The sequence below is a fragment of the Camelus dromedarius genome, chromosome 3, assembly GCF_036321535.1.
Source record: "Camelus dromedarius isolate mCamDro1 chromosome 3, mCamDro1.pat, whole genome shotgun sequence".
Taxonomy (NCBI): domain Eukaryota; kingdom Metazoa; phylum Chordata; class Mammalia; order Artiodactyla; family Camelidae; genus Camelus; species Camelus dromedarius.
The window spans coordinates 12,243,091-12,267,013 of NC_087438.1; the positions used below are offsets into that span (position 1 = coordinate 12,243,091).

The 23,923-nt window shown below is 43.6% G+C and overlaps 2 protein-coding genes across 2 annotated transcripts in view; one reads left to right on the forward strand and one right to left on the reverse strand.

Annotated features, from left to right (window-relative positions):
- The window catches only part of MYO10 (myosin X), a 192,799-nt gene that overhangs the window by 134,706 nt on the left and 34,170 nt on the right, over positions 1-23,923 (reverse strand). The window contains exon 2 of the mRNA XM_031443472.2: positions 12,709-12,807. Within this exon, the coding sequence (XP_031299332.2) occupies positions 12,709-12,807 (99 nt within the window). The remainder of the gene's footprint in view (positions 1-12,708; positions 12,808-23,923) is intronic.
- Positions 15,439-17,276, forward strand: LOC105090641 (large ribosomal subunit protein eL32-like). The gene is made up of 2 exons (XM_064484598.1): positions 15,439-15,462; positions 16,764-17,276. The coding sequence occupies exons 1-2, from the start codon at positions 15,439-15,441 to the stop codon at positions 17,274-17,276; spliced, it is 537 nt and encodes a 178-aa protein (XP_064340668.1).

Consider the following 23,923-nt stretch of genomic DNA (forward strand, 5'->3'; position numbering starts at 1 on the left):
TTGCTGAATCAGAAACTCTGTGTTGAGGCCCAGGTCTCAGGGGTTTCATCAGCCCCTCCTGGGGATTCTGATGCCTGCTCAGTTCTGAGCGCCGCCACACTACAGGTAGTGCTCCTGGCAGCAGGAAACACGGGCTTTGCCGCTGCCAATCTTTGTCCTCTTCAGGAAGGATTTCTCTCTCGCAGGGAGAACAAAATGATGGGGCTAAACAACTGATCCATCGACCTGCCGGGGGCTTCACAGCACAGAGTCCTACTGCAAATACAGATTCCTGGGCTCACCTCCGGAAAGGCTGGACCACTGGGTCCTGGGCTCACCTCTAGAGACTGAACCATTGGATGAGGCTCCCAATTAGCAGCCCCTCCAGTGATTCTGATGTGAAGCCAGGACTGGGGACCACTGGAAGGCCCCCTGCACCACTAAACAGCACATCAGAAGTAACTGGGGAAAATGATCCTTTAGATCAGGGTTAGCCAGCTTTTTCTGCAAAGGGCCAGATGGTTGATATCTCAGGCTGTTTGACTCCTAGAGTGGGCCACTTGGCTTGACTCAGTCTTAGATAAACCGATGAATAGGCATGGCTGTGTTTCCAATACCACTTCACTGAATCTGACTTTCTTATCATTTTCATGTGTCATAACATATTCTATTGACGTTTCTCAAACATTTAAAAAGGTATAAATCATTCTGAGCTCGCAAGCTGTAGGAAAAGAGGCAGCGGACATGGACCACTGTGGCTTCAGTGAAACACTGGATCAATTACATAACCTTCACTGAGTCCAGTCATGCTGCGTTTGCGACATATGTAACTTCAATACAAACAGCTGCTTTCAAAAAAGCTAGATATTGCTTAAGAAAAAAAAAAAAACACTGAGGTTTAATGTGCATCCAGTACAATACACAGCCTGATAAAGCACCCACGGCAACACACTGAACATTTCCATCACCCGAGAAAGTTCACTGGTGCCCCTTCCCAGGCAACATTCCTCCGAAGTAACCATGAGGTTTGAATCCTTACCTTTAAGATGGCAGGGCAAGCAGCTGGGGACAAAAGCCAGGCATCATTCATGTCTTCTCTGTTTGCACTGCAGTTCTAAGTAACAGACACTCTAAGCAGAAGCTATCAGAATAGGTACCCACTGGGCATGAATAAGCCCCTTTCTCTCCAATGTGCTGCTGGGGACTCACCCACCCTCCCCTACTCTACATCTATCTCCCCCAGCCCAGCCCAGGTTGGGTTGTCCAAGCTGCAGAGCAGGTGCATGGCTGCAGGGGTGGAGGAAATGAGCTCCTTCAGGGGTACCCCTTTGCCCCCACCTCCCACCAACCCCCAACCCCTGGCTGGGCCAGCTCTTCACCCTAGGGCTTTATCAGACCCATTCAGACCCCAATCCCCTCCTCTTTCCTTGGGGCAGAAACAGGTACGGTTTGCTCAGCAACATAAATATAACTTAATTGAGCTGTTTGAACTCAAAGACCATCATGGACGGCCTCTGTGCGTGGAGGGCTCAACTGAGGGATTTCAGGAAACGGCTTCACCCTTGGGATTTTTCTCCATACAAATTAGAAAAACCATCATGGCATCTCACAGCTGGAAGGAGAGGTGCCCCTACACTGGGTTCTGTTCCAGACACAGAAAGAGGCAGGACTGCAGGCAAGAGGAAGATGCGGAGCATGGAAGAAATCAAACCTGTCCACAGAGTCACCCCTCCAGGAAGGCCAGCCCCTCCCAGAGCCCCCAGCCTCGCAGGGCAGAGGGCAGCCCAAGTTGAAGTCAACAGCAAATGGGGAGGGGAGGTGGGGAGGAGAAAGACTCTCCAATTGATCTCACGTCACCTCACCCACCCCCCCAACCTGGGGCTCTCCAGTTTCACTGTGAACAGCGTCGTCTGGGAACCCTGTTAAAGTACAGACCCCAGGACAGGACTGGAGTGGGACCAAGGAAGCTGCATCTTTCACAAGGGCCCTGATGACTGAGGATGAAATGAAGCAGCCGCCGGTGGGAGAAGCACACACGGAGAAACGCCACACTAGTTTTTGGGACAGTTAAACCCAAATGTCCCACTCAGAGTATCCAACTTGAGGGTGGGACTAGGGAGGCAGAGATAGAAGACCAAGAACAGGTACAATTCCCTAGACAAAGAGTAAGATGGGCACACTCCAGGGCCTCCAGCAGACGAGGGCCCAGTGGCCAAATGGATGGACAGAGGGAACAGTATTTACACAGATCATGTGGGCATCAGAGACCTTCCACAGAACCATCTAAGAAAAGGTGCCCAGAAAAGAAGCTGCATAGGAAGAATCCAGGCCTAGAGATCATGGGTAACATGAGCGTTTTCTAAGCCTAGTGTGTAAAAAGATGTGCTTTTTCAACAACTTTCAGTGTACTATTTTGACATGATGCTCATTTGGTCTATGAAATAGTTCTGACCTTGACTGCTTATGAAGCAGCATCCAGGAAGCTTTTTCCAGACACACCAGGGCCCAAGTCCCAGCTGAGATTCTGATTCATTGTTCTGGGGCGGAGCCAAGGCTCTTGGTGTAAGTTCAATGGGCAGCCAGGGCTGACAACAACTCCGCCAGAAGCAGCAACCGTGGAAGCAAGACTGTGAACACACGAGGCGATTTAATGTGAAACACTGAAACTGAAAAACGTGATTTTTGTTGACCCTTCTACTTCCCCCAGAGCAATAAGGTAAAAAAGCCGCCACAAAAGAGGAGGGAACTGGGAAGGTGGTATGAGAGCCCGCTGATCTGGAAGAGTAACTTCAACAGAAAGGCAAAGATCATGACCAGGAAGGTGACAAGGACATTCAATCCCAGGGGCCTGGAGAGAGAAAAGAAGTGAACTTGAAGCAGCAGCCAGGATGGGCAGTCGGAGGGCCGGCAAGGTGGATAAGCGACAGCCCCCACCTCACCCTGCCAGACTTCACTTTCCTCCGGAGCAAGTAACGTGATCAAGTAGAAAGATGACCAACTCTGGATCCAAACCCAGTTCTATCAACGCGTTGCTGATCAACTGTGGATTTGTGGACACACTACCCCATGGCAGCTCAATCTCAAACACCTTCCTCGTAGGGGAGCGGTGAGGATTAAATGGATGGAAGGCACCAGCATGGGGCCTGGTGGAGAGATGTCACCTGGCAAATGGCACCCTCTTTCCAACGCCAACCCTCACAAGGAGGATGTGGCTTAGAAGTGGGGTGACCTTCTTTCCCACAGCCCCCCAGGGAGGTGATCATGGGAAGAATGTGGTTCCCTAATCTCACCACAGTAGCAGCCTGGATTGGAATTCAGCAAAGTTGGAATCAGGCAACAGAGGACTTGCACACCATCCCGAGTCCCCATCACAGGTACCCGAACAGGCCTTTGCAGACAGACTAGGTAACCAATCCCCCACGTATATTACTGAGTCTTTAGGAAAAGTGGTTCTAAGTAACAGGCCTTTAAGTGAATTTGAGATGAAATGAACCTCAGTCACAAACCAGCAACTGCCGGAATTGGTTCCAATAAACTGCTTCTGCTTTTTCTACTGCAACTCCACCTGGCATTAAACGGTGCCACGTCTGATTCCCATGGATAATCTTCTGAACGGCTTTGTTTTCAAACAACATCTTTACATACATTTTCCACAAAATGACACTTACAATAAAGGTATAGTAGTTAAGCCTCAAAAAAAAAAAAACAAAAAACCATGAGTTTTGGTTGCACCCCTTTTCCCCATCACCCTCCCAGGCTTAAGTTACCACCTGGTCTGAGCTTAACATCCAGCACTGGTTTGCTGACTACTTTCCATATTCATGGGTATCAAGAATGTAAGACAGTATTCTGTTTACCTTCAGGTATGAGCAATTTGATTTCCTAAAAGTAACCACAAAGTTGAAAGCAACAGTAGGTCCAATAGTACAAAAGTCAACCCTTCTTTTTGTGCCTGGTCACTGGGAAGGGTTCCCGGGAGAAGCAGGAAGGGTTTGGATAAACCACAGGCCGACACAGGCACCAGTCGGCTGAGCTACTCCGAGCAGAGCCTGGAATCCAGAAGTCGACCGCGGATGGGAGGCACAGGCAGGTCAGAGGCAGGCTTGAGCCCAAATAAATACACCGGAGTCTAAGGGATGGGAAGAGGAGGTTCACTGAATGGACCCAGGGAGGAAAGATGAGACTGAAGTCGAGAGATAACCACAAAGGAGAAAGCCAACAATTTGGTCCAACCGAGGACAGGAGGCCACAGAAGGTCATGACCCAGGGCAGAGGTCATTTGCGCTCTCCTGCAAAATCATTTGTGTGTGTGTGGTCAGTGAGGGCCTTGCAGGGGCCAGGAAATACTGCTAATAGCGACCTCATTCTCTCCCCACCCACCCACCCACCCCGTGGGGGTGCCAGACAGGGAGGGGCCCCAGCAGTCAGTCCAAAGGGGACTGTTCTGAAAGAAAGGGTCAAAAATAAGCTGGATTCCTAATCCACTTAAGCTGGATTCACTTAAAGGAGCAGAGACAGGGGCTCTTAAGGTCTTACAGAGGTCCGGCGAGGGCAGATGACAGAAGTGGTGTGCACCCTTGGCAGGCTAAGGTCTCCATCACCTGACACAGCCCACACTCCTCAGAACACCAACGTATCCAGTGTTTGTCCCTGTAAACAGCTCCCTGTTTTGGTGTCGTTGATGAAGCGCATAGAATTATCACCTCAGGTTTCAAAAGGCCAAACTTTGGGAAAACATTCTGAATCCAACTTAACAGCCACCCACTCCCCCTTAAAAAAGGAAAATGCAATTTATATATTTTTGGAGTCTATCAAGTGAAATAATTCCTTTGAAAAAGGAATCCCCTTTAATGAGTTTCAGTGCTCTTTATTTCACTCCGATCCTACAGCCAGGAAGGAAGTAACACAGAGGAACTCCCACCACGACTCTTATGACCAGAGGCTTTTCCTTTTGTCATTTGCAGGCCCTTAAGACATGTGTGCTCTGTTGAGACAGTTATCATATAACGTTCTGATAGAGAAATTACATCATTCTAATGACTTGTTTGGCTTCGCACTGACTATAGACAGAGATACACCATGCACTCGGTACGTGAGTGCCTTCGTGGGCCAGGCTTTGTGCCGAGATGCTAACAACACACAAATGATATACCCTCGATCTCAGAGAGCATGGTGAGGAGAGACAGAGAAAAAAAAAATCAAACCAACACGCACGATACAATGTCAAGGTGGTGGCTCTTTTGGATGGAGAGGCTGAGAAAGCCTCTGAAAAGGTCTCCACCCCTGAATGAAGGTGGGAGGGGCAGGCACACCTGCAGGAACCTTCCCAAAAGGCAAAGGCAAGCCTACAGCCTGCCTGCGTGACCATCTCTTCCCAACTTACAGTAAGTGAGTGTCCACGCGGAGCTCTGCAAACTTACAAATAAGAACATGTTTTTTTCCTGGCGCTAAGTGCACTAACGATCAGATGCTTTTTGTTTTTTTTCTATTGTCCCAGAGCGAAAATTAATGGAAACATCTGACTTTCCATCTTTGAACCACAAGATGCCAAACCAGATTCTTGGAAGAACTCTAGATCTAGAGTCAATCACATGGCTTTCAGGCATAAAAACTTTTTTTTTTTTTTTCACTCTAAACCAAGTTAGACAAATTGCATTTTACTTGGTCTTTAAAGCAAGACTGAAAGTCCCAGAGGTGTTCAGCCTCTGGGGGACTGACTCTTGATTCTAAGAAACTCCACGGGCTGGTGTTTGACATCCATCTCAGAGACGGGTATTTCCAGGACGAAATAGCAAAATGTGGGAAAAGCACAGAATGTAAGAGCTGCTCAGTTCAGCGGTGTGTTTTTAATACAGCAGCACTATTTTGATGGAAGTGAATTCCAAGAACAACAAACAGATGGACCCGTACTGAAGTTTCAACAAAGGAAACCAAATACATCTGATTTTTTAAAAAGTATCTGCCACTTGCCACCAGCATGTCCCTCTTTTCTCTTTTTGAATGGCTGTGCAGCCACCTTCACCCACCCATAGGAGCACTACCATCCACCCAACGCCCACATCACAAGGCCAATGCCAAATGCTCACTGGTGGTCAGCAGATCTCAGTCACCATCCAATTCTCCATCCTCAGACTCTGGAGCTAGGTCTAAAGCAGTTCTTTCTTGATGGTGTCTATTTCTTAAGAAAAGATACAAACAAGAATTTCTACATTCTTTTATATCTAAAAGCAGCACAAGAAAAAGTATCCAAGAGAAAAGTAGTTTAAAAACAAACTGTATAGAGAGTTAGTATTTAATGGTCATAGAGCTTCTGTTTGGGGTGATGAAAAAGTTTTGTAAATAGATAGTGATGATGGTTGCACACATTACGAATGTAATGAATGCCATCCACTTTTACACTCAAAAATGGTTCAAACGGTCAAGTCTATGTAATTTATATTTACCACAACAAACACACACACACACAGGAAAACCCAAGTTCTAGTTAAAAAAATAAATCGTATATTTATCCATTCATTTTTCTTTCAACTCAAATTTGGACATTTGCAGCAGAGATCAATCATAGCAAATTATTTTAGACACCCATCCAAAACACTGAAAACCCCAAAAGGGATACAAATGTCACGGCTGTGAACACACACAAATATACACACAACAACAATGGAATTCGAGGTGGCAGTGGTACCCAAAAGCCAGGGCTGCGTATTGTTTTAGGGATATGCTTTGCCTCTCAACTGGACTGCAAAAAACTACTTTGTTCAACTATACTGCACGCCATCAGAAAAATTCTATCTTTAAATCATGAACATATGGACAAGCTAAAACACAAAGTTAAAATAGAGGGCAATTAACATACTCTTAGGCTCGGCAACCCACAGGAAACTGCTGAAACTCAACTCTCTCATCCTGTAGAGACAGCAATTTCACATGGTTCAACTGAACCCCAGGTTAATTTGGCTGGAAGCGTCACCTCCAGTACAGAGGACACTTGAGAGGCTATAAGGAGCAAAAATATAATCTATGTTTCTCTCCTTTTGAGAAAAAAATGGATAAGATTTCCCCAAAATAAGCACATCAGTATGAAAATGTTTCTCTTTACCAAAAAGGAGATAAAAAAGATGAGAAGGGGGTAGAATATACTTTTTTTGTTATTTAAACAACATAAAAGCAAGGGAATTATGTGCAGCACAGTTGACCAGACTCTGTCTGCCCTGCCGTCCCAGAGTTTGGATCTGCGAGTCACAGTACACTAATGCCACTACTTCTCCATCATCAGTGTCGCCCCTCCAAACTCCTTTCCCTCCATCTTCAGAAGTTTAGCTGTCTCCCTGCTGGTTTCTCCCCACCTTTCCCCCCTGGGGGACTTCAGATGGCCCCACCAGATTTGGGGGGCCGTGCCAACTGCTGCTCACTCACTTTCCATCCGCTCACGTAGAAGGAGTTGGCCGCTGAGACCTCTCTACCCAGGCAGCTGCCTTCACCAACAGCTGGCTTTGCGTGTGAAGCCAGGAATGCAGCTTCTGCAGCGCATTCCTGGGCTGGGGGTGGGGAGGCGGGGAGCATGTGCAATCAGCATCCTTTCAGATGAAATTCTTAACTTGGTTAAAATATCCAGGCTCCTCCACTTCCCTCTGCAGTCACATCTGACCTGTTCCCACCTAACACTTAAAATCACTGAGCTCTAGCTGCCCCATTCCTGACTGTCAGTGGGGTCACAGGGTGTTACTTGGAGCTCTGAAATGGGAGGCATGCTAGCCGGTCCCACGGTCAGTTTTCCAGCCCTCAACAGGCTTGAGGGAGACTCGTCCCCGACACAGGAGTGAACCCATACGGTGTGTGGAGAAGGAGTGAAGAAGCTGCCACATCCCCAAGACATTCAAGGACACAAAAAGGCACCAAAGGGGGCAAAGTGAAGGGGGAAAAAGGCAAAACAAAGCATCTGGACAGAGCAGAGAGTGAAAAATAACAAAAACGCAATGAAAAACCATGACACCAACCCATTATCAAGTTTCCCAAAATTGATCCCATAGTATTAATGCCAATAAGTCAAAGTGAAGGTCAAAAGATGGCTCTCAATGGGAAATGTGATTATAAATAGTTAGGGTCGTGTTTCCCGTATGGCCTGAGAAAGTCTATCTTGGGGGGTGGGGACAACTTGTAAGTACCAGGCGATCGAATGGCCTTTTCCTAAAAAGAGAATAACTTTTAAAACCAAGCCTAATTATACTTCGTGCAAATAAGAAGAGAAGGGCACAGAGGAGGGAAGGCAGAGACATGGATTGGGACGGTTAATTCCCCAGTCCATAATGTATTTCAGAAGGCCCCATAAAGAGACAACGCAAACAGAAAACCCAACGGAATCCTTGCAGAGAGTAATCGCCTTGATTACTACAATAACTACCCCTTAAAATGCCATTTTATTGTAACTTGATATCACTCTGAGCTATTTCAGAGCCATCAAATTAGGCTCTTTTCAGAAAGGATAAAACAGTTGACTCTCAAAGTGAAAAATCTAATTTCGAACTTCTTAGCTCATTCTACATTCTCTTCCAAAAAAGCGCTTCAGTGATAGCCCACGCGCCTGGTGATGGTTTTGGAAAAGACAAGCATTCAATACCGACTTCCCTCCTACGCTTTCCACAAGAGTCCATTTTTAGCCACATTTACACCCTGCAGAAAACGGTGTTGTGTTTCTGAAACTCTGTCCAGAGCTCACTATGCAAGAAGACAAGTCACCCCTAACTTTCAGAGCAGTGCTGACCTGCCCATGTGCTCCATTCTCCAGAGGCCCCGAACATGCTCTTTTTTTTTTTCAACAAAGCATGTTAGCAGGTCACTCGCACATTTCTTTTTCCGCCTGCAAATACTTCACAGCGAGTGTAACATAAAAGTTATGAGTCAAATGGGAACGTTTCGGTCCTCTGTATTCCTGGGACCAACCTACAGTAGTTTAAATTTTAGATAAATACGAAACTATATCCCTGGCCAAAAAAAACCCCACCAAAAACAGCTGAGCGAACATGGAAAACTCTGAGACTGAACAAATTTTTTTTTTAAATTTGTTTAAAAATTTACCAAAAACACACAATCACTTCCTCTCTACTCTGCATCCCCGAGGTCCCATTCTAGGATTTTACACGTGGCTCTGCTTGGTTTCCAACACTAAACAGGATTTTGAATCTGTTCTTTAATCCACCTGAGAATTACTTCACTATGGTCAGCACAATGTCTGGCCACACTTGAGGTGAAATGATTGTTGGAACTGGGGGCAGCCCAGAGAAAGCAAAAGCTTCCAAAAGCTTAGAAAAATTTCCTAGCACTACCTAAAGCCCTCTTCTTTATTTTCACTTCCTCCACAACAGCAGAACTAGTGGTACATGCGGGGGATGGGGGTGGGGGGGCGGCTGAGAGTACTTCCCGCTCTTCATGGTGGGCGACTATGACCCTCAGGCCGTTTTCTGCACTGTCCTGTACATCCTCGCCACTCAAATGTGGATCGGGGACCAGCAGCATCCACACCACCGGGAAACTTGCGGGAAATGCAGACCCTCAGGCCCCACCCCAGATCTGCCAGCAAAATCTGCATCAGAAACAAGACCCCCAGGTGATTCACATACAGCACATTCTGAGATGCACTGCTCTAAACCAAACGGGAATTCAACTAACAGCTGTGAGCCATTTATGGACTCTGAGAGGTCATATTTTGGGAATATAAAAATTTCCCTCAGCATTCTACTGTACACCAGAAATTGACACAACATTATAAACTGACTATATTTGAATAAATAAATATATATATATATATATATATATACACACACACACACACACAAAAAAAAATTGTCCTGGAATTGTTTATAAAGACACAGAAAAATACCTATTTGACACCTTTTACCAGCTACTATTTGACCTCAAACAGTAATATCTTTTTTGTTATTGTGGTTAAGATATACATACTAACTTAAAATTTACCATTTTAATCCTAAGTGTACAGTTCAGTGGTATTAAGTACATTCACCCTGTTGTGTAACCATCACCATGATCCTGGCTTTCATCTTCCAAAACTAAAACTCTATACCCATTAAACAATAACTCCCCCTTCTCCCTTTACCCCAGAAACACCAATATTTTTAAGACCCTTTAATAACCTACCAAATTGGGTTGAAAATTAGCCAATACCCTGAAAAGTTACCATAGGGTTTACCAGGACAAGGCCATGCTCTACATCTTTGACCCTGATTCCCTCAAGAATGTATCCCTGCTCAGTTCGAGAGCGGGTGTTCCGGTGCCAGGACCAGTTAATGGACTTCTCCTGATCCTTGGTGGCTACGCCTGTATGTTCCATGATGAACCTGTGATGTAGGGAGAGGAAGAAGTTGGTCAGGAGAGAGGGAAACTAGTCTTTTGGCCACTGCTTGTTCTTGATCCACGTCTGAACCCAGTTCTTTCCAACCTGCCCCTCTTCTCTCCTATTTCAAACCCTGTATTTCCTACACGGGTCGCCCAGCTAATTACACTTGTTATACTTGGGGACAACAGAGTAGACAGTGTAAGACCAAGGATTTGCTGACCGATTGAAGATTATGGGTCAAAGTTGGCAGTTGTTTTCATGTTTCAGTATATACTTTTCTGGTTTAGTTCTTTCTAAACCCACAATCCATAAATACTGTCAAGGGTAAAAACAGAACTACTGGCCTGACCATCCCTTCCCATGCCCCCCTCGCCAAGAGCCACCCATCGACCAGCTGGCAATGGTCTCATGTGACACAGACTCCATTGGGTCAAACAAGCCAGTAGCCAAAAAGGACAAATACCATATGATTCCACTTCTCCAAGTACCTGAAGTAGTCAAAATCAGAGACAGGAAGTAGAAAGGTGATTACGAAGGGCTGGGGGAGGAGCGATGGGGAGTTAAGCGTTTGGTGGGCACAGAGTCTCAGGACTGCGAGATGAGAAAGTTCTCGAGATCTGCTGCACAGCAGTGCGACTGTCCTTGACACTACAGAAATGTGCACTTAAACATGGTTAGGATGGGGATTTTAATGCTGTGTTTTTTACCACAACTTCTTTTCAGAAATGGCAAAGTTAAAAAAGAAAAGCAAAGGAAATATCATTGGTATTAAAAAATAATTCGACAAAAAAATTTCATTAAAACCTATTTACAATCCTCTCTGGGACAGAGTGACATAAGCCAAGTACACTGTTTACATACTGTTTTCCTTTTTAAAATCATCTTAAAAAGTGTGTATAAGGAACTGAATTTGCATCTGGGAAAAGTGAAAAGGCAACACAGAGTGAAGGTGACCAACTCTACATACAGGAACTTAAACATCTAAGCAGTGCCCCGAAGCAAGGCACTTAGTCTTAGCTTATAGATGGCACTACACCACCTGAGAACCCAATGGGAAAGAGACCAGACCGGGCATCGGTGTCTGTGAGACGCGTGGTCTCTCTGCCCTGCCTCTCCCTGCCCCCACCCCCACTCTCCACCTACACAAAACAGCTGTATCTTCACCACCAAATACTGAAGAGCCATTCAAGACACTCAGACGAAACAGAAACTGAGGAATTGCAAGATAGTCCAGAAACATCACTGCTTACGAAGCCTAGAAATGAGGAAGGTACCACCAAAGCGACCATCTCTGCTCAAGGTTCTGATAACCAAGAAGTCCATCAGCCTCAGACTACACAACGCTGACCTTGAAGTTTTTGGTCTCAACTTGCAAACAAAATTCAGAAACTCTGAGTTTTAAATACTGGCGTATGAAGTCCTTTTAGTTCTTTCTGTCATAAATTGTAGTATGTGTCTTGGAGGGAGGGATCCATTTTTAACATTAAAATTGGCTTCCTTTGGGATTAGCAGATGCACACCACTGTATACAAAACAGATAAACAACAAGGACCTACTATTTAGCAGAGGCAACTATATTCAATATCTTGTAATAACCTATAACAGAGAAGAACCTAAAAAGAATACATATGTATAACTGCATCACTCTGCTGTACACCTGAAACTAACAAAACATTGTAAATCAAATATATGTCAATTACAAAATTTTTTAAAATTTGTTTCCTTCTAAAATGGAGATGCTGGTCTCCTTTTACAATTGTCCAATGTAATCAGTGAGCCAGATTCTGGATTCATGTATTTATTTTCAGTGATACGGCTTTTCACTTGTTTTACACTAGACAATGGGGAGCCTGGAGCAGTGATTCCCACAAACAGAAGGTGCTTCTTCCACTGCTCAACAAGGTGGATGAGGAAGCACAGGTTGGGGGGTTTGGTCCGTTCTGTCCTTACAGGGATGAGGACACCACTGCATTCTCCCCGGCAGGCCAGTATCTCCAACACTAGGAAAGTTTAAGAACTTTAAAGGAGAGTGGTAACGAAATCAATTGGCAAATAACAATGTATTTGAACTTTTTCTCCAATTGCTGGCACCCTGTTACTTCTGATTCTTCCAGATCCCCAGGAAGGACCAGACAAGTGTAGTGCTCTCTGTCCTGAACTGGCTGGAACACTTCTATTCTGATTTGGCGGAATTTTTTTACTGCATCACTCACACACTCAAGGGGTGCATTATATACTCCTTTTTGAGATTCCATTTTTATCACTTAGAAAAAATGTTTACGGCATGAGAGGCAGGGAGAGAATGCACACATGACCTTCGGAAGGCCACCCAAGGAAGGAGAACCCTGTGTCCCGCAGCGGAGGGCTCTGGTGCTCACCTGACCATAGTCTGTCCGGAAGACGACGACGCCCTCGGCACAGGAATCTACAGTACTCGGAAAATGCTGGCCATTCTCTCTGAGCCAGACCCGTGCTCCCTGCAAACAAAACAAACAGGATTTAACTATGAGTCTGCATTGCATTCTGTGGCAAAACACCACCCTTAAAATTACTATGACTACTACCTTCCTGAAAAAACCACTTTTTGAAAAGCAGATGTCTTTCTCAAACAAGGAAGGAATGACTCTTCAAAGAAAGTGTCGTCCACAGCCTTAGATACGTACAAGTGTGACCGAGAAAGGGTCCCACCGGGCAGAGGAAACAGCACTAAAATGCAACTGATTTATAAGGAGTCTCTCATTTCACTCAGGCACCCACTTTGAGGCAAGAACCAGTATCATCCCATTTTATGGATGGAGAACTGGAGGCCTAGAGGTAAAGAAATTTGCTCCACACCACGTATCCAGAAACCACAAGTTTAACCAGGTCACTGCACTGTTTCATCCCAAGTTGAGAACTCTTTGGGACCCTCAGGCTCCCCTCTTTCCAGGTCCAAGCCCCATGCACCTGCCCACTTGGAGGGCATCAGGGCGCTCCACTGACTTCCTGGTTGTACCAAAGCCATGTGTCAACTGGACTCTCCAAGAAAGGGACTGAAGTTTTAGTAAATATTAGAATCCAATCCAGCAGACACCTAATGCACCCCAAAGTTTAGGATGAGAGCCCAAGAGACAGCAACTTCCAGATCCCACTGTTTTAACCTGGGGCACGATTTTTTTTAGCATTGACTTCATTTCCATTTTTTATTTTCCCACCAAATGAAATGATAATCTTAATATTTAGCTTTTCAATGCTGAATTTCCTCTTCCTTTGATTTCACAGCATGAAAACCGTTTGTTTTCAAGGATGAGTGATTACAAAGTTTCAAGAAATTACTGGGTGTTCACTGGTCATTCAAATTATAAAGTTCCCTTTATGGGAACTCTTGTACACTGTTGGTGGGAATGTAAAACGGGTGTAGCCACTGTGCAAACAGTATAGAAGTTCCTTAAAAAACTAAAAGTAGAACTACCATATGACCCAGCAATTCCACTCCTGGGTATACATCCAGAAAAAAATGAAAAGACTAGCTTGAAAAGATACATGCACCCCAATGTTCACAGGAGCACTATTTACAATAGCCAACACATGGAAGCAACCCAAGTGCCCATCAACAGACAACTGAATCAAGAAGATGTTTCATATATATATATATATGTGGGTACACAATGAAACATTACTCAGCCATAAAAAAGAAATACTGCCATTTGCATAACATAGATGGACCTAAATAAGTATTATGCTTAGTGAAATAAGTCAGACAAAAGAAAGACAAATACTGTGTGGTATCACTTATATGTGGAATCTAGAAAATAATACAAATGAATGTATATGCAAAACAGAATGAGACTCACAGATACAGAAGACAAATCAGTGGTTACCAAAGGGTAGAGGACGGGAGGAGGGACAAATTAAGGGTATGGGATTAACAAATACAAACTGCTATATACAAAATAGATAAGCAACAAGAATATACTGTCTAGCACAGGGAATTATATCCATTATCTTATAATAACCTCTAATGGACTATAGTCTGCAAAAATACTGAATTACTATGCTGTACACCTGAAACTAACCCAATACTGTAAATCAACTATGCTGTAATTTTAAAAATACTCAATATGAAAAAAAGAATTACTTTTATGACTGATGATGTATACCCAATGTAATGCAATAGCTTTAGTATCTCATGTTATTTCTACTCTGCTCAACAATTTCATCAACTCCAACAAAGATGGAACAGTGGAAATACGATACCAGAATTATCTGACATAGCAGTTACACTGAACTTCTTTTCCTAGAACTTTCGATCTCATTTCATCGGTCTGCTTAATTTCTGTTACAATTTGAAATGTTAAATGACATATTCAAAATACATTGGCTAAACATTCAACTTCTAGTTCAAGGGACTACTACTACTACTGTTCTGTTAACACAGATGGCAGATGATAAATATTATAGAAGTAAACTAAGTAAACTCACCATTTTACGCTAGTTTAAATTGTGTTCTTGATACCATAAACAGTAGCTTAGTAATGGAGTGTCCACGGGGTGTCACAGTCATGTGCTAAGAGCCTAAATAATAGTAACACTAACCTAACCCTCAGTAAGACAGGAATTCCCACCCCAAAACTGAGGTTCACAACTTAAGTCCCTGCCTAATGTCACATAGCTGGTGACCAAGCCAGGTCTCAAATCTTTCCAATTCCCAGATCCATGCTCTTTCCACACACCACACTATTTGACTCCTTCAAATAATTCATTAATAAATAAAATGCATCAATAGGTCAGTCAACAACTAAAATATAACCACACACAAAGGTCCCTCTAGGTAGCCAATTAACACACCCAACTCCTTCTAGAAGGGAAAATTTAAGTTAGAAAAATCCAACTTACAATTTACTCCCTCAGTGCCAATGATGACCCTGTTTAAAACACACCAGCCCAGGACCTAAAACATCTGTCGTCACCGTTACTCGGGATCCTCACTTATTCAACCTCGAGTGTGATGAAAGCATTTGGGGACAGCAAGCTGGACCTCCGGGCTCTGGAAGGAGTGGGACCCAGAGGAGGGGCCACAGGTACAAGCATTTGCAAGAAGTTCCAGGTGGCTGGAGCCCAAGGTTGAAATGGCATTGGCTGCAATTCCCCTTGTGAGTTCTGCGACTCTCCTGACAGCCCCTACTAGGACCCTACACAAGGCCCTCCCCGTGGGCGTCCCCTTTCTCTTTATTGTGGGAATTTTAAGTTGTCAACTCTAAACTTCTTCAATCCTCCAAGATGAAGATGGAAAACAGCATCAAAAATGAACAGGAAGTGCTTCTCTATAAATTCTGAAGACTGCCTTCTTTAAAGAACACAATAACGCCAACGGGACGAGTTCCCATTCCCGCACAAGTCAGTCACATACCAATGATTCCCACTTTGGGCTGAGACACAGGTCCCCAACTTCCAGAAAGAATGACACAACTGATTGTCAGTCCTGATTTCTTTATGAGCAAACAGCTGCTTTCTCAAAAGAACGTTTACTGCGACTCCCAGAGGCTACACAGCTTACAGTTTCTTTTACTTGAGTTTTGCTGTGGTTCTTTTCAACCTTCTCACTTGAAAGTATTACAAAGCCCTTTGCTGACACAGTCCTACACGATCAAACACACAGTGCAACTTCCGGAGTCCAAAGGTCTTTCTCAACAGGTATGAAGAGCTGCTGATAAACAAGTTCTACAAAACCCAGCCCAGACTTCAAATCTAGAGCCCACTGGCTGGTATTTCTCAACCTACAGTGGAGTCCTCCACAGGTAGAGAGGGAAATACATTCAAAACATGCCCTTTGTTCTTTGAAAAAGTTTAAACAGGCGATTTCCATAGAATCAAAATTGCAAAGTCAAACTGTTGAAATGGATATTTTTATACAGATTGTTCTGAGATTGTTCTGGGTGGTTTCTCTCAGCCCCCAAACTTTCTGTTCCCTTCTATTTGAATAGAACACATATGCCCAGGTCCAGCAAAGAGGCCACCCACAGGCACTGGAAAACAAAGTCACAGACATTTACCAGACCATCCAAGTTTGAGTGGGGAAGAAAAATTTGCCTGCCATATGCAAACCATTATATCCTGTCATTGTTAAATAAGGCTGATAATTTAAGTACAATGCAGGCATATGGAGAAAGCTCCCAGCATATAGAGAAAACTCACTATTGGAGTAAAAATATGCCTCTAAAAGCAGGTGGAAGAAGTTTGATCACGAAATACATGTTTTATTAAATCTTGGGACATTTTCACCTTAATCTGAGACAATATGTGTTAAATTAAACTTCTAAAAACTTTTCTGCACATCATCACCAGCAAGTTTTACAAGACAAAGCAGGTGCATACAAATTCCCGTCTCTTTGATCTTCAGAACAATCCTCTAAGATAGGGAAGTAAGTAATACCTTCCCTTCTTCAAAAACGAGGTTCATAGGCATTCCATCTTTCCACTGCCAGCAAAAGATTTCCTGACTCACCCTCTCTTCCTTGGCGCTACCTACAGAGGTGGCAGCCATCTCCTAGTCGGCATCACGGCCACCCTCAGACCCCTCGTGAAGCCCAGGATCGTCAAAAAGAGGACCAAGAAGTTCATCCGGCACCAGGCAGACCGATTTGTCAAAATTAAGTGGAACTGGCTGAAACCCAGAGGCACTGACAACACGGTGCGCAAGAGGTTCAAGGGCCAGATCCTGATGCCCAGCACTGGCTACGGGAGCAACAAGAAAACAAAGCATACGCTGCCCAGCGGCTTCCGCAAGTTCCTGCTCCACGACGTCGAGGAGCTCGAAGTGCTGCTGATGTGCAGCAGATGTTACTGTGCTGAGATTGCTCACAACGTCTCCTCCAAGAACCGCAAAGCCACTGTGGAGAGAGCAGCCCAGCTGGCCATCAGAGTCACCAATCCCAACGCCAGGCTGCGCAGCGAAGAAAACGAATAGGCAGCTCATGCACGTTGTATTTGTGTTAATAAAACCATGAAACTCAAAAGAAAAGAAAAGAAAAAAAAAAGATTTCCTGGCTCTAATTTAAAAAAAAGACTGACTATATCAAGTGTTGATGACAATGTGGAGAAGCTGGTGGTGATATAACACAGTACATCCACTTACGAAAACAGTTTGGCACTTCCTTAAAAAGTGAAACATAACCTTACCATATGCCCCAACAATTCAACTCCTAGGATATATACCTACTCAAATTAAAAAAAAAATTTTTTTTAAAAAGCCTTGTATGCAAATATTCAGAGCAGCATTATTCCTAATAGCCAAATACTAGAAATCATTTCCTAAAAGTTGAGTTAATGCTTTATTCAGGGACCTTACTGAGAACTAAAGCCCAGGAGACTCAGATTGCTTTGAGTAACAAGTTCCAAAGAGGTAAGGGAGGAATCAGGATATACGGGAGTTTTTGCTGGGATGGGGGAGGGGGGAATGAGTCGAATGTCAAAAGATTACTGCTAATCACAAAAACCAGACACCTCAAGTTAATGATTTTAGTTATGCTCAAGTTACGATTTTCCACATATGGGAAGATGCAAGAGTCTAGACTCACTGAAATTATTCCTTAGATATACATTAATTATCTAGTGTTTTTCTCCATCCTCAGTTCCCCTTGGGGTAAACCACTGGTGGCAGCTACAGGAGCTGATCACAGGCAACATCTTTTTGTCTGCACACTCAAATGTCCATCAACAGGTACAGGATTTCTACACAATGGAAGTCTTAGTAACAAAAACCAAATCACAGAATCACCAACAAGGATGAATCTCAAAAATGCTAAATGAAAGAAGCTACACACAAAAAAGCACATATTATAGGGTTCCATATACATGAAATTTCTGGAAGAGGCAAATCCATAGACACGGAAACTAGATGCATAGATGCCCAGAGCTAGGTGTAGGGGCGGAGAGACACACTGACTGAATGGGGAGAAAGGAACTTTGGGGCACAATGGAACTATTCTAAAACTGGATTGTGCTGATGGCTGCACAACTGTATAAATGCACTAAAACTCATTCAACTGTGAATCTACAATGGGTATGTAATTACACCTTGGTAATTCCAAATCATTAAAAAAAGTTCATCTCCCAGCCTACATACTTCTCACTGATACATGAACACAATGTTTAACCATTCCATTATGGGAAAAACCCAATCATGTTTCTATAACTGACCTATGGTGGTATCACACACACACACACACACAACACAGCCATAATGACCACATGTAAGAGCTGTGTTAAAACTCTGAAGATCAGTGTTGGGTTCATTAAGTCCCCGCTCTCCATTAACGCAGACTAGCAGGGTTCAGAAGCTACAAGGAGACTTGTCCAAGTTCATCTCCAGATGAGGCTGTGGTCAAGGGTATCCTTGTCTCAATTACTGGCCCCCCTCCTGGGAAGATTATCATAAATCCCCAGCCAACTGTCTATGACTTGCATTACCTCCCAGGCGAGGAATTGTACCTGGCGCCTTCCTGTTACCATGGCAACATAACATAGCTACGCAAAGCCTAAAATATTCACCTCCTGGGCCTTTGCACAGGAAGTCTGCTGATCCTAATTTAAGGTAAATAGAAGATAAAATCACTATCAAAGATTTCAACCTACTGTTGCCCCATTTAAAAAAAATTATTTTTAACTATTACATTTCTCTTCTGATTTTAATAATGATCTTTCCTGAACTTTGAAACACTGAAGTTTAAAAATAAGGTAGGAAAACAACTCCAAAAAAGAGATAATGACGATGGACTTGAAATACTATGCTGTGTGGCATGTTCTAATTACAGATTCACAGAAACGAGAACATTCTTTAGCCAAACACACAGCTCAGTCAGACCCAGAACAAGGCACCACACCTATTTTTCTCCCATAACTGCTTCCCTGGCCCACGTTAAGTACCACGGTTCAGAAGTCTCTAACAACTTAAATGATAAAGTCACAATTTGTTCTGGAAATGTGATCTCCTTTTTTTTTTTTTCCAGACAAAGATGTCAAATAGTTTTGTAAGATAAGATAAATTAATACAGCTATTTAAATCTGCAGTAAATTCAGCAACCAAAAAGGTTCTCTTTTGCCTACAATGACTTAGTAAAGAAGTAACCTGGCTTAATTATGGACAATAGTATGGAAATTCCTTAAAAAAACTGAAAGAAGACTTAGCCTATGATCCAGCAATCCCACTCCTGGGCATATATCCAGAGGAAACTCTAATTCGAAAAGATACATGTACTCCAATATTCACAGCAAAACTATTTACAGCAGCCAAGATATGGAAGCAAACTAAACGTCCATCAACAGATGACTGGATAAAGAAGATGTGAGATACACACACACACACTTGCACACAATGAAATACTACTCAGCCGTAAAAAAGAATGAAAATAATGCCATTTGCAGTAACACAGATGAACCTGGAGATCGTCATAATAAATGAAGTAGCCAGAAACAGAAAGAAAAATACCATAGGGATCACTTATATGTAGACTCTTATAAAAAAAAAAAAAAGACACATAGAAAACAAACTTATGGTTACTGGAGGGAAAGGAGGTGGGGAGGAATAAATTGTGAGTTTGAGATACTAACTGCTGTATATAAAATACATAAACAACAAAGTCCTACTGGATAGCACAGGGAACTATATTTAATACCTTGTAATGGCCTATCATAAAAAAGAATATGAAAAAGAATATATATATATGTATGTACAAGTGAGTCACTATGCAATACACCAAAAATTAACACAACATGGTAAATAGACTACACTTCAGTTATGCTTCAATTAAAAAAAGAAGAAGAAGTAACCTGGCTCAGAAGATGTCTCATGTAACAGGCGGGGACTTGGAGGGACCTTGTTCTTGATGACACTCAATTCCAGAAACAGGGTGTGGGTAATATATTATAGTACAAGGATTTAAAGAGCATTTAAAAAGTTGAGGTACAATTGAAATGTGACATATTAGTTCTAGGTGTACAACACGATGATTTGATATTTGTATATACAGAGAAAGTCTGTAACATCCATCTAGTTAATTAACATCCATCACTACACAGTTAATTTTTTTTCTTATGAGAACTTTTAAGATCTACTCTCTTAGCAACTTGCAAATATACAATACAGTTAACGTTACTGTAGTCACCGTGCTGTCCATACATCCCCAGGACTTATTTTATACCTGGAATTTTGCACCTTTTGACTCCCTTCACCCACCCCCTACTTCTAGAAACCGATAACCTGTTCTCTGTATTTATGAATTGGTGGGGGTGGGAGGTCTGGGGAGAGGTTTCACATGTAAGTGAGATCTCCTCTGTTTTACAGTCATTTTTGTGGTTGTTGGGAGTAGGAAATACCTTCTCATCAACTTATGTTATTTTTTTCTAATCCTTATTTCTCAAATCCACCTCAAAGGACACACGGCATTTATCACATACAAAGCTCGAACGCAGGTGCCTCAACCTCGTCACGACTGACACCATGGATGAGGTCATTATTTGTTGTCGGTGAGGGGACTGCCCTGGTTGGGAACCACTGGTCTAGAGTAACATTAAGTTCTAGAGCCACAAGCAAATTAAACGAGTTTTCAAAACCATTAATTGAAAGCAGACTCCACCGTCTAAATTCTAGGAATTTCCACAACCTCCGGAAGTAGGATCAGCCCAGATGCAGTCTACCTGGGGCAGGTCTCATTTCCAGTGACCTCGGCTGGGTGCTGACCGGAGGGAGGGAGGCGCCTCCAAGGTCTGATTCAAAACATCTGACGAAGGGAGGGAACAAGGGCCCCGAAGCCGAGGGCTTGATGACGGTGCTGGAAGGCTCGCTCTTCTCCCTTCCCTCTGTCCACTGCGCTGTTTGGGGTTTGTTTGGTTTTTTTTTAAATGCACTTTTCATGTTTAGAACTGACTTAATGTTTTTACGCAGATGGTTGGAACTGCACAGACAAAACCTGCCAAAAACCTGCGCTCTTTTCACCTTGGGGCGACTTCAACCCCACGTGCTTGCAAAGCTCGATGCACAAGTTGTCAGAATGTCTGGAAACAGCGCAGATGAGAAGGAAGGGGAGCATAATCACACGTACAAAATGAGTATGAAAGATGCAGCGGGGACAAAGGAGCACGGCTGGCTGGGGACAGACCCAGGAGACTTCAAAATGAAAGAGCAAAGTGGAACCCAAGATATCTCCCCCGCAGAGACGGCCACCTCTTCATCCCCTAGGAGGGGACCTGGAAATAAGCAAGCAGCAGGGCAGCCACCGTCCCCAGCATCCCCACAGCAGTGGGTGGCCTGTGCACCCCTGACCACACAGTAGGCAGAGAGCTCGGGGCCACGGGGGCTGAGTGATCCCCTGATTCACTTCCTCCATGGGACTGGGGGTTCTCAGACCTGAGGCTAGTACTCCTTTCTGCACAGCTGTGTTAGGCTCCAAAGAGCCCAGGGCTGCTCAGCACCGAACGGAACCTGCAGGTTTCAGGCTCAGTTCTCAAAGGGGGCAGAACTCAGCTAGTGCCCGGCCAGCACTGACCGCTGGGGAGGGAAAAGGAGGAACAGGAGGCTCAAGAGAGAAAATGTGAGCACACAGCCTGGAATGTCGGAAATACGTGATGTGAAGATCCCAAGTTTGTACCATTTGCCTGTGGCTGTGGAACGGAGGTGGTGTTTGTTCTCTGTAACAGGCAACACCAGGAACAACTGTTCTACACCCATTGGAGCTGATGCCACCATCACATTCTAGAGGAAAGGGTGTTGCTGACATTCTTTTTCAGAACTTGGACAACCCCTCCCCGCAACCGCTCCCAAGGCTGTCAGAAGTGCTGCGTAACTCCCCAGACAGGCCTACAGACGTCTTTAAAGGCAGTGCTTTTTAAGATAAGAAATACATTCCAGCCATTTGTAGCTACAGTGCATTTGTAGCTGTGTCACCACCATCATCAACATCATTTCTTGGGCTTGCCTACGAGCCTAAGGAGCCTATACAGCACTGTCCCTACAGGAAGATGTGTAATGTCCCAAGCATCTAACCCTAAACACACCTGAAAAACAGCATGGGTGTTTACTGAGCTTGCCCACATTCATTACGATAAAGTCCACAATTGGTCCTATGTCTTTGGGCAACAACCAGTGAGAAGGATCACGTGGCATCCATATTCTTTCCCGTTGTCCGCCCATAAGGTCACACTCTGTCACCACGATGAGGTGTAGCTTCAAAACAAACATGACATGAAAACACAAAACAACATGAAACGTACATGAAAAGCAGGAGATGGAAAGGGAGAAAAAAGAAAAGAAAACAGTAAAAGCTTTTGCCAAACTAACCTTTGCTCAAGGTTCCCCATGGAAAGATACAAAAAAGGAGTCATCGACATCCCCGACTCCCAATCAAAATCAGAGCCAAAACAAACTATGCTAAATGGCCACAACACCTAATTTGTGAACATATAATTCTTTAAAGAGTTTATTTCCATGGTTATGGGGTTTCAACTTGCTGACTGACTCAGCCCTGGTTTTAGATTCTGATTTTTCCTGCCTTCCTCAGAACTCTTCAAAACAGCTTTTCAGTTACCCTTTTAAACTACAGTGACTAGAACTATCCCAGAAAACACGTTAACACTGAGAGAAATGAGACATCTCCAAGTTGCTGAGACAATCTCAGACACTGTAGGAATGTGAAAATCCAAGGAACAAAAATCAAATTATTCCACTATTAATTAACCAATCATCACAAAGCCAACATATATGTTTAAAAGAGATCAGAAAATAGACCCAAAGTATTAGCCAATGCGCCTAAAATTCATTCAATCATCTGTAAGTCACCTCTCCCATAAATCCATCCATCCACTCATCCATAAATCCATCCACTCATCCACCCATTCATCCAACCACTCATCCATACATCCATCTGGCTGCCCTTCCACAAGCCCATCCTTCCCACCTTCCCACAAGTATCTTTTGAGCCACTACTATGTACCAGGCGCTGTGAAAGATTCACCCGTATATAAACCATTCCTGCTCTGAAACATTTACAATATGTTAGAGGTAAAATGATGCCTGTTCTAATACCTTCATCCTACAGTCTTTCTTCCAAAGGAAGTAATTATGCAACAGGAAGAGCAGTAGAATAAGGCAAGAAAGAGAAGTAGCTAATTGGGGAAAGGACGTGCAGACCCTATAAAATGAATAAAACTGTTCTGCTTTTAAGGTCTCAAAAACTAGTGGGAAATCCTCTCTAAGGGACACAAAATAGCTGGCTTTAGAACTGCATTCCAGTCTCCCTTTTAGTGGAAACAGTAGGAGATATAGAACAGAAGGGATAACAAAAGACCATTACAAGATGTTTTCACTCTTCGTGGAATGTAATACCAGACATCCCTTACCTTTTATTTCCTAGAGTTTGTCCTTTCCTATTCTTGACAAGAATACTTTTCTTAAACACACACACACACAAGCCATAAACAAACAAAAACTAGTAAGATAATCTTCATGCAGCCCTGACTGTGTTCTGGCTACCATCTGTTTTTAGAAAAAATACACAAACTTACTCAGAACAGGAGTTTGTCATTACTTCATAAAAACGAATGACCCAAGGACACAGTAGG